This window comes from Vigna angularis, chromosome 1 (assembly GCF_016808095.1).
Source record: "Vigna angularis cultivar LongXiaoDou No.4 chromosome 1, ASM1680809v1, whole genome shotgun sequence".
NCBI classification, from domain to species: Eukaryota; Viridiplantae; Streptophyta; class Magnoliopsida; order Fabales; family Fabaceae; genus Vigna; species Vigna angularis.
This window is the reverse complement of record NC_068970.1, coordinates 18,598,748-18,610,784: the sequence shown is the minus strand read 5'-3', so window position 1 is coordinate 18,610,784 and position 12,037 is coordinate 18,598,748. Positions and strand designations below refer to the sequence as shown.

Here is a 12,037-nt window from a genome sequence, read left to right as displayed (position 1 = left end):
AGCTGAATCGTGACAACTGGAACATAATTCATGACGAAGCATAATCGATTCTGCTCGAAGAGGAATCGATTCTTGCCAAAGCGAACAGAATCAATTCTCGTCAGTATCTACTAAGCAAAAATCGATTATCTACTAATCAAAATCAATTATATGCTTCATTTATGTATTTAACATTTTAATTTAAATTAATTTTAATCAATCATCTTTTAATTTAAAATAATTTTATCATTTAAAATCTTTGTTATTTAAACTAATCACTCACATTCTATTTTAACTTAATTTCTGCTGATCACATTTTATTTTAACTTATTTTAAAAAATAACTCACATTTTATTTTATAATATTTTGAATTAATTAATTTTTTTAAAATTAATTTTTATTATAAAAAAATCACGATTTTACAATTTTATCAATTAAAACTTTTATCTATTATCACAAGACTTTCTTTTCTAATTTATCTTCCCTTTCACTCTTATTTCCATCCTTTTTCATTCTCTGAAACCTATCTTCAAATAAAGTTTGAAATTTAGTTCTACATCAATATGAATCCGAAACTCTTCTTAGAGGACAGAATGTAAAGTTGGTTTGAATTTGAAACAGTTTCAAAGTTCATTTAAAAAAAAAAAGGTCCTTTGCTTGCCCCCACACATTGGTGTGGCTCTCTGACACAAATTAGAGTAGAAAGGTGGAGCCTGATGTAGTTGCCTTTGACAGAAGAAAGTTGTTCAACACAGACTGAACCAAATTTTATATTCCATTTAAAATTTCTACTGGCTTTAGAGGAGAATGGGCACTGAGACAAATGTTGGAAAAAAATTTAAAAGTAATTTTTTGATTTTCAAATATATATTCAATATACACATAAACAACAAAAAGTACTACTGTGCTAAGATTAAAGGTATTTTAAGCTTTCCTTCAAACATCCCTACCAGTCAAGTCTCCATTAAACCTTTTTCAGTTTTTTTTTTCTACTGCCAACGTCCCTTGGTTGTCAGAGAAACGAAGAAAATTTCAATAAGCTCAAATTCATTAAAATTCTATGTCACTGTGTCTATAGAACTAAAAAAAATGCACAAACCAGCCCCGGCAGATAACAGAACATCCGATGCTTCTGCTTTTTTCACTGTATAGAGATTTCGGCAAAAATGAGTGCTTGCTTTTTAACCTGGCTTGCAAAATCACTCGTCTAAGTCCGTCCACGAGAAATTTCTTTCATTTTCAAGATGAGGACAAGGTGTGATTAACTTCTCCGCACACAATCCAGTCAGGTTTAGATAGATATAGTTCAGAAACTAAGAGAGCCCAGTAAATGAATTATCCTCCATCGAAACGCTGTCCTTTATTCCCTGTATCATCTTAAGGACTTGCCACATTGCTGGCCTCTGCTCCGGCGAGGTTGCACTGCAAATACTGGCAACCTCCGTGAGCATCTCTAGCCGGTTGTCTTCACTGCCATCATCATCTCTCATTGTTCTCACCCAATCTTGCAAATCCGCTGGTGCAAGAAAAGGTTGTTGGGAAGGGTGTTTACCGGTCAAAAGCTCTAGTAGAAGCACTCCAAAAGCATAAACATCAGACTTGGATGTGGCTCTGCCGCTAGAGTTGCGAGCCTCGGGTGCTCTATAAGCCGCAGAATCGGGATCTTCAGTGAACGAAGAATCTGCAAAGAGGGACAAACAATAGTCCGTAATACAGGCTTCAAAGCCCGTCCCAAGAAGAACGTTAGAAGATTTCAGGTTGCCATGAATTAGAGTTGAAACTTGATGTATATAAGCAAGTCCGTGTGCCACATCTTCGGCTATTTTCAAGCATGATGTCCAATGCAAAGGCTTCGCCCTCGCCGATCTTGAACCTGCACATGCAGCACCTATCTTAATTAAGAAAAACAGAATCAGATTGGTCCCCACAACAACAGGCTACATTAAGACTTCTGACACTGAATAGCAATTAAAATTGGAAATTTTGAAATAAAAGTGTTTTTGCCTCAACAAAAGGTCAACCGTATGAAGCACTGCAGTCAACCTTGCATTGAAATAGTCCAAACATATCACTAATCACACATCCCAACCAAAAATAAAATAATCCAAACAGAAACAAAAACAATCCAGCCCCGTGACTGTCGACATCGGCCACCAAACTACGAAAGCCAGTGCTCTCGTATGGAAAACTCGCGTAAAAAAACAATTAAGAAAAAGGCAACACACAATACAGACCTATCTGACAAAACGTACCATTCCACATACCACAACCCTTTGCAGAACAACACATCATCCATCAAATCAAACTCTAATCGAACCACCATCCCCCACAACATTTATCCTCAGTCTTCTTCGAAACTTCAACTCCAAAACCCAATTTTGACATTAGAACGAAGGTTTTGAAAATGGCACATCATTGCCATTTCGACTGCAATGGCAATGTTTTTAGATTCTTTAGTACAGAAGATGCGACTGTTCGCGCATAGTCACACTTATCTATACTTTCCCGAAATATGACGAAACAGTAACCAGAGTTCCAAAACTTGTTTACAGAGCAGAAAACGGAAAAGTTTAATGTAACCGGCAATAACAATATGTGAAGAACTGAGCATTTACAATGAGTTAAAGGGATAAAAATTCGAACTTGTGAAAATTAAAATCACCTTAGGCATTGAAACTTTTGAAAACAAAATTCTATCCAAGAGTAAGAAAATTGCATGAAGTTATTACGAAAAGAAATTTGGTTCATTTCACACTATTTTTACTCGAAAGAAAAATTTATACAAACAGGGACCAACTAAACAGTGCAGTTGAATTCATAATTGATGTTAATAAATGTAAAGTGACTACCGTGAACGAGGTTGAAGATGCTGCCATTGGGCTGATAATCATATATGACAAGCCTCTCTCCCTTGGCCTGAAAATAAGCCCTCAAAGGAACCAAATTGGGGTGGCGAAGCCTCCCCACAGCCTCCATGTGGCGCTCAAACACTACTCCATCACTCCCCCCACTCTTCCCCCCATCCAACCGCTTCACCGTCACAATCAACCGCGAATCCAGCACCGCCTTGTACGTCGTCCCCACGCTCCCCCTCCCCAGCAACTCCGCCGAAGCCCGCATCAGCATCTCCAGCGTATACTGCTGCACCTCTCCGCAGCAGAACACCAGTTTCCCACTCCTGTGCGCCTCCTCCATCCTCCTCACCTTCACCTCCCTCTCCTCCTCCTCCACAACCCCCTCCACCTCACCCCCCTCCGCAACAACCGCTTTCCCCGCAGCCGCCTGCCTCCTCCTCACAAGCGAAACCACAGACACAACAAAAACACTCACAAGAACACCCGCCACAACAAAGCCCACAACCACCAGCCCAGTCTTTCGATGACGCTTTGTTTGGGCGGAAGCAGGCACAACCAAAATACCCTGAGACTGTTCGCTCTGACTCAACGGCGCCGTGGAGGTGGACGTGGCGGGGCCGAAGAAGCGGGAGCGCGAGCCACACTCTCGGTGAACAATCTCCCCGCAGAGGCCAGGGTTTCCCGAAAAGGAGGCGGCGTTGAGTTTAGAGAGGGTCGGAGTAACGGGAACAGGACCGGTCAGGTTGTTGTTGGAGACATTGAGCAGTTTGAGAGCGGTTTGGTTGAGAGGAGGAAGCGTGCCGGAGAAGTTGTTGGAGTCGAGGCGGAGGGCGATGAGACGGTCGAGGAGAGTGAGCCGAACCGGGATCGAACCGGAGAGATTGTTGTGAGAGAGGGAGAGAGTGAGGATGCGGTGGAGGAGGAGGAGGGAAGGAGGGAAGGAACCGGAGAAGTTGTTGCGGTCGAGGAAGAGAGCCTTGAGGTTGGTGAGAGAGGAGAGATCAGGGATGGGCCCGTAGAGGGAGTTGTTACGGAGGCTCATCACGCGAAGCTGGTCCAGCTTCGTCAGGGTGTCCGGAGGGAATGGGCCGCGCAGGCCCATGGACTGGACCACGAAACGGACCACTCTCCCTTGTGCACACTTCACGCCCTCCCACTCGCAGTAGTCGTACGGCTCGTTCAGAGTGTAGAGGAGCCTGTTGTCTTGGTCCGCTTCCCGTTTAAACGACAGCAACCACACCGCGTCGGAGGACACCGTGGAGCCACCGCAAGTGGTGGCGAGGCTGATTATATGTAGCAACAGAGGGAGGAGTGCTGCCGTTGCCCTTTGCATTGTTTGAGCTTTCTGTTTCTTCGGTTGTTCAGCTTTCAGACATTTGTTGTTGAAAGAGTGAGTATATCCGCTAACAGTAGTAGTGGGAAGCAGCTGGATTTCAAGTCCTACTCCACTCACGTGAAAGTGGGGAATGCTCCAAATTATTACATAATGTTTTCTTATGCCCTTCCCAACACTTTTCCTTTTTTTTCCTAATAATATAAACTCCCTTTCTTTCTCTCTCTTTATGTCAATGCTAAAATAATTTTGAACCAAAATTAAATGTAGATAAAAATATCTCGAAAGTATCAATATCCTTTCCAATCTCATCTCATTTCCTTTATTATATCCTACAAAATGCTTACTACTACTCATATGAAACCATTTGTCTAATAATTATTCATTACTCAAAGTTTATTACATAAAAAATCTATCTCACCTAAACATGAATTATGTAATGCTACTATTTGTTTCCTAAACAAAGTTTCTTTTTAGCTTCTCACCGTCTCCTTACATATAGATATATGAATTTTAGAATGTTGCATGGCGTGGTTGGTCATGGTCCCTAAGGAATTCTTACACATGTTAAATGTTCTGTCGCGCAAACTGCAACATTTGTAGCATTTCATTAACCAACTCTATTAGAATATTGCCTTCATAAGAAATTATAAATAAGATATCTTATATGTTACTTATTTAACTGAAACTAAAGTTATATATACTCACTGTTGTATTGTATTTAATCTGTTTTCTTTTTTTAGATTGCTTCTGTAGTAAGTTAATTATATACTAAATTTTATTATTTTGTCAATTATAATAAAATAATTATATAGTTTTTATTTATTTTTCTCTCTTCACCTGCAAAATTGAATTATTTAAGAATTAAAAAATATATAAGAATGTAATTAATGTGAGATCTTCCATTTTTTAAATCATAAATAAATACAAACAGAATTTCTAAAATAATCCAATACTTAAAAATAAACATACAATTAGTATTGAATAAAATTTTGAGTTCTAGTTAAAGTAAAAAAAAAATATAGTTAGAAAGCGAAACATATTATAAATTTCATAGCAAAGACCTGTTATTCCTAAAACTAAGAGATATACTGTACTAATTATCATGTGAATACATAGTTTTATAATTTGTACTTGTCAAAATGTTTGAAGATACAAAAAAAGACGAACTAAATATTCAATTTGTAAAATTTCAGACAATTTAAAAGAATAATTTATTCATTTAGAGAAATTTAAATTTTTTGAAATAAAATTATTTATTTGAATAAAAAATTAAAAAGAAATTAAAATTGAGTAATTTTAAAAAGAATAAAATAATAAAATTCTAAGAAGGCAAAACAAGCCTTAGCCAAATATTTAAAAACTGAATATTTTACTGGAAAAAAACTATTGTAATTAACTTAACGTAAGTTAACTTATAAATAGAGCAGCTGCATGAGCCGAGTGCTAAAGAATTTTATTTTTTTTAATCCCCACTCTAAGTCTAAATATAACATGCCTAACAATATGTTCAATCAATCAAAATTCGGTATGAAAAAAGTATTATATATATATATATATATATATATATATATATATATATATATATATTCAAATTTGTCACTTTCGTAATAAATTTTTAATAATAAAAATAAACAAATAAATAAAAAGGAATCTTTTACGAGAAGCTTTCGGATTTTTGGAATGGACGGCCTAACGTGACCTTTTGAACGTGAGAGGTTAGAGGCAAAATGGTGCAATTATTTTCTCAATTTACTTATATGAGTATGTTTTAAAAAATATTACGTATTGAAAATGTATTTTCTTAACTAATTCTTTTTATAGAAAAGTAACGTGTAAAGATTAGAAAATAATATTTTAAAAATACTAATAGTTAAAAATAAAGATTTGATTATTTTAATATTAAAAGATTTTAATATAAATAATTTAAGTTTTTTTTTTTATTTTAAAACATAAAGTTATCTAGAAACTATTTTTTAAGACTTTTTTAACTTTTTTTAAGAGTTCTTAGTCTTTGTTTGTCTAATTGAAAACCAAAAGCGTAGAATTTATCTTTGCGGTTAACTCTTCAATTTGGATCTATCTGTTTTTTTATAGTTGAGTTTCAACCATTTTTTTTTATCTTTTTCTGTTATATAATGCATGTGAACATTTTCCTATTTGCATGCGTCTGTTTAGTTATTTATATGAGTCTTTGCTTATCAGTTTGACAATACTGATATGTTTTGATCGTTTTTGTGATGTTTCTATGTGTAGATAGAACATCGTGCAAGTTGAAAGGAGTTTCGTTGGTTAGAGTCTTTTGAGTTGTTGACCAAGTAAAGGAATTTAATTTCACTATTTTTAAGTTATAGATACTTTGAAATGTCTAATTTTATAATTGTATGATGAATTGATTAAATGATTGACTTGTGTGATAAGTCTGATATGTTGAATTGTGGTTATGTTAATAAATTGCACGAATAGATTAAATGATGAAGTTTGAGAATGATGTATGATTGTATGGCAAATGAGATTATTTGAGTCAATGAAACTTGTGTAATTTGAATTTGGTATGTTTTGACATTTATGTTTGTTGGACTAAATTTGGAGGGTTTGAGTGATATACATTTGCATAATTATGTTTTGCAGAATTATGCAAACTCGTTGGGTGAAAATATATTCTTTGGGAAAAACCAAAGTTAGAGAGCTACGGACTTGGTGGTCGTTAGACAAGAATATATTCATTGGACGAAATCAAAGTCAGAAAGCTATTGACTTAGTGGTCATTGGGTGAAGACTAACTTGGTAATAGCTAGGTGAGACAAGTCTTGTTGAGCGACTTTTGAAAAAAAATTAAGTTTATGAGTTCTGGTGATAATTTCGTGTTCCAAGCTATCTGGTCATTGGATGAGCGAAATTAACAAAGTCTGATACTATTTTATTGGTATTCTTCTGATATGTTTAATGTAGGACTATGTGATGTTAAAATGATAGTTGATTTATGATGTTTACCGAAGAATGATTGATAGATCTATGGATAAATATCCATGCAAATAATGATGTGTGAAGTTGTGATGATGATAAGCTTGTTAATGGGTATGAGCATTGTATGTGTTTGACGTAATTCCAGGAATCTCGTGAGAAGATTATATGGTGACATTTCTTTAATGTACGCATTAATACAAGACTTTAGATGTTATAAGTTATTTTCTCACTTTAATAACCATTTATGCTCATATAAAGTAGAATGAGGTATTTGGTTAGAGATATATGATGTCATAATATATTGATTTTACTTTGGCTAATTGTATATTAGTGTTAATGAACTTTTGAACATGTATAATTGATTTTGAACTCAATAAAATTATAGTTTATGAGTTTTATAAATTCGTTCTAGCTTGTAACCAGTTAAAAAGTATATCAATTTAAAAATGGCAAAAGGATGAATTAACTAAGAGTAAAGAAAAAACTCTCTACTATCACATAACTAGTCATTTAATTTGATTTTATAGTTCATTTTCCTCGTCAATGGGGATTTGATCATTCTTAGACACGAATCTCTCTAATTAACATGTGTTATGCTTTTATTTCTCACTCAACAAACTCCATTATAATTTTTTAAAATGTGATTTTGACAAGGTGTATGGACTAGACTCCCACTCTCGTAAAAACAAAATTAATAGTTTAATTTAAAAAATAAAAACATTTAAATATTTAAAAATTAAATAAATAGTATATTTAGCAATATACTATTTTTAAGATTTCTTTTAAGTTTGCATTTAGATAAGTTAGCGGGCCTAATTTATTATAATTTCTTTTATAATTTTTTTTCACATTACCATTTGCGTATGTGATGATAAAATAAACAATTAGGTCCTATTATCTTATTTTTGCTTTATGTTGATATATAGATCCATAGATGAAAATAATTGATATTATTATTTAAATATTTATTGAGTTTGTCTCCTTCATGTAATAATATGCGTATGGCCTATGAACTTTATGAGTATCGTATTCATGCAATTATCATATTGAGTCCATTGCCTTTGAACTTTAAGTGTACGCTAAGTCTCTTATTCGATCAGAGATCATGTGATGTCCTCTTTGTTCTTTCAATCATCAGCTCCACCATTGAGCATTTATAAAACAACAATTTGCCACCTTTGTCCAAACAAATATAAAAACAACAGAGTATAATAATAATATTTTTATGTAACTTTCATTTACATTAATAACTTATGTTTGTTATATCAGTGTAATAATATACTAGAATATAAAAATGAAGATGACCTCAACCTTAAGTCATGACAAATAGATTGACAATTAAACTTAAGGTTGCTTCATAATAATGACAATTCCTATTTTTTAAAGGATCATGAGTGTCTCACTCACAAAAATGTTATTTTATCTATACATATTCAATAATTATAGTACATAAAGGGTATGTAATTATAAAATCATAAGAGAATCTCCCAATATTTTAAATTTAAGACTAGTTGTAATAAAATTTCATTAAATAAATGTTTTATTACTTAATTTGAATTATTTTTCAATTTTTTTATTTACTAATTCTAGTGTTTTTATTAAAAAAATACATTCGCAACTATCCTAGTATTACGAGGAAAATTATCAATCAACGAAAATAACAAGAAATTAATTTAATGACAAATTTTCTACTCTTTATTAAAAGTTCTACTTGCAATTGTCCAAGGTTGCAATTTAATTAATTTATTTCCAATTTTGATGAAGTAAATAATGTTGTATTTGCTAGCTTTTTATAATCACATTAAATCAAAGTATGGGATTTATTATAAAAAAAAACAAATAAAGAAAAGCATAGATAACTTTATATCAATAACTTTGGGGGCGTACTTTGAATTTTAGAAATAACCACCACAATCCAACTGGTAGGTCTAATAAATTTTTTTAATCCACATGAGTACCGCTGTCAAAATTATTTTTAATCAATCAAACATATTTTCAAATCAATCAAAAGTTATTTTAAATCTACCAAAATTATTTAAATAAGTTGATGAGAGATTTTAAATATTTTAATCAATCAAAATTAATTTTAATTCATAAAAATATTTTTTAATCCATGTAACTTTATAAGAGATTTTAAATATTTCAATAAAAAAATTATTTTTAGTCAATTAAAGATATTTTAAAATCAATCAAAGTTATTTAAATAACTTTAAAAGAGAAATTTTAAATATTTTAATCCATCAAAGTTATTTTTAATTAATCAAAGATACTTTTAAATCAATCAAATTATTTTTCAAAGTTATTTAAATAGAAGAGATTTTAAATATTTTAATCAATTACTTATATCAAAGTTATTTATAATAATTTAAAGAGGGTATGAACTAACACGTTTGAGTATTATTTAAAATATTTTGGCTGTGAATTTGGTAGAATTTTTTTATTAGAATTAGGGTTAAGGTTTGGAAAGATTATTAGGATTGATCGAGTGTGAAGCCTCATATTTTAATTTTAGTATATTATGAAATGACATAGTTATTTGAAATAAAACAATTGTTCATTTTGTAATATGCATTTGTGGTCTATTTATATTAATGATGAAGCAACTATTTTAAACCAAAACCAATATTTTAAAATTATTTGAACTCAAATTTGTTAATCAATTAATTCAAGAATCCAACCAAAGTCATCTAATATTTTATTTTGCAGCTTCGGATTAGGTTGGATTCAAATGGATCAAAGGATTTTTTTTGCATCTAAGATATGAATGTTCTAGCTCAAATCTTCACATTATATTTCATGATCTTAACTTAAAAGTTTTTTCAATAAAATATTAAAAGAAAATCGTACTTAGCTGGATAATCTTTTCGTCTGCTATCAATTTACAAATCCATAACCTGTTATCGCCATGTGTCCTTTTTCGGATCTTGAAACGATTGAATTTTATCCCTTAGCCCTTAAGTTAAGTCATAATTTCTCTATATTCTAAGGTACATTATCTAATGTTCCTATTTTAAAAATATTTATCTTACATATCTTAATCGTGAATCCCAGTTATTATGTACACAAGACCAATTTTTAAAATATTTATCTACATCTCTTCATCGTAAATCCTAATGAATAAGTACAAGTAATAAGTCCTTACTAGTGGAAAAATACATTTTTATGACGACTTATTATGACGGATAAAAATTATCCATCAGAATAGATTGACCGGTGGCAGAATTGTAATAAAAATAAGACATACCGTGACAAACTTGTAAATAAGTTCAAAACTTATTATTATGTAGATATCAACATCTGTCATAAGGTGTAGTTTTTTGATGTATTATGACTAAGTTTTAGAAATCAGTCCTAATATCTCTTCCTCTCATTAATTTTTCACATTTTCATCCTCTCGCTATCTCTAATTTGACGTTCTCTCTCACTCTCGTTCCTCTCTTTCTCTCTAAACCGTGCACTCCTCCAAGAGCATTCCTCCCTCCGCGTCCGTGTTTTCCTATCAATTATGAGAATACGACAACTTGCAGTATATATCAATGATGATTTAATTAGACTGTTAAATTGATAATATATATCTTAAGTCTAAGGTTTTCCGAAAATACATTGGTAAATTACAGAAGGATCGAAGTATATTATGAGTTTTGAATGTCAACAAAGGCTGGGGTATCTATAAAATTGAATTTGCAACAATAATGGTGATAGTCATATCATATTTTTCTCCTTTTGTAAGTATTAAAAATATCTAGATTATAAAATAATATATTTAAATATAATTTATTTTTATAACTCTCTATTGTCAAAATTCAAATACAATTTAATTATCTCTTAAACAGTAATTAAATTAAAAACTAAAGTATATCACATTTGAGATTTGAGATGTGACACATGAATCTTTGTTCCTTACCTTCAACTTCTTCAAAGGAATTGAAATCTATTTCATGCAAAACACATCCATATTAAAATATTCCAAACCATTGATGGCAGTCTCAAGCCACAACTTGGGAAATCCACACTCACTCCCTAATGGCGAAGTATTGTCATCGACTTGAATTTGAGAAGTATTCTCGTCGACTTTGAAGAGCTATAAAAAGTAAGCAACTGTAGGTTTCTGAAAGAATGAATGTTTTTTTAATGTTTCAGAATGCCAATCAGTGCAATCCATAGTTGGACGAGCTTAAAATATGTGACAACCTTTTGTATCACGTGGAGGTCCCTTCTTGTTTCTCTCCTTTTCTCTTCTTCCCCCACAGTTTGAATGGCCACCCCAGTTAACTACTTGAGTCAAAACAGGGTACACACCCCACCAATATCATGTCACTGTTAATTTCATGCACCAAAGGGTATGCCATAATGATCAGTTAGGCCAAAGGCATTTTCACAAATATTTGTCATGCAAACAAGTTTCTCTTTTTAAGAAAAAGAGAATAAGCACTTTGATTAAAGGCTTAGCAAGTGTCAGGTCATCACTTCCATTTCTGAAACAGAGCACATTATCACTAAATGTTTCAAAAATAGGACACTGTTTCTTTTGAATATCTGATCACACAATAGGATGTTCCCACGCCATGTCCTGACTTTTTTCTTCTATATATAGGAAGTAGGGTATGAGTCAAATAGAGTTATTGAGGACGAGCTTGTCAATTTCGAACTCTTGTCCCGAGTGTTATTTATGTACTGATCGATCCATTTCATGTTTTGGCCCAACTAAAACTCACTGCTGCAGTTTAGGACTGATCAAATATATTTTTAATTTTTGAGTGACTTTTAATTTTGATTTTGTAAAATACTTTCTGTTTTTATCCTTGCAAAATTGAAATCATCATCTCTATTCTTGATATTATATGATACTGATTAATTATTTGTTCTGAAAAAAAAATTATTCAAAGTTACTAAAAAAATTATA

The 12,037-nt window shown here is 32.2% G+C and overlaps 1 protein-coding gene across 2 annotated transcripts; it reads right to left on the bottom strand.

Moving 5' to 3' along the window:
* Positions 1-805: 805 nt before the first annotated feature.
* Positions 806-4,399, bottom strand: LOC108322508 (probable inactive receptor kinase At5g67200). 2 transcript variants are annotated; one of them, XM_017554643.2, is made up of 2 exons: positions 2,829-4,399; positions 806-1,852 (listed from the first exon to the last, which is right to left on the bottom strand). In XM_017554643.2, exons 1-2 carry the CDS (start codon positions 4,165-4,167, stop codon positions 1,293-1,295), a joined length of 1,899 nt encoding a protein of 632 aa, XP_017410132.1. In that variant the 5' UTR covers positions 4,168-4,399; the 3' UTR covers positions 806-1,292. The 2 variants fall into 2 exon arrangements, with proteins under 2 accessions (XP_017410132.1, XP_017410126.1); XM_017554637.2 differs by having other exon boundaries at positions 806-1,867; positions 2,829-4,334.
* Between the last annotated feature and the right edge of the window lie 7,638 nt (positions 4,400-12,037).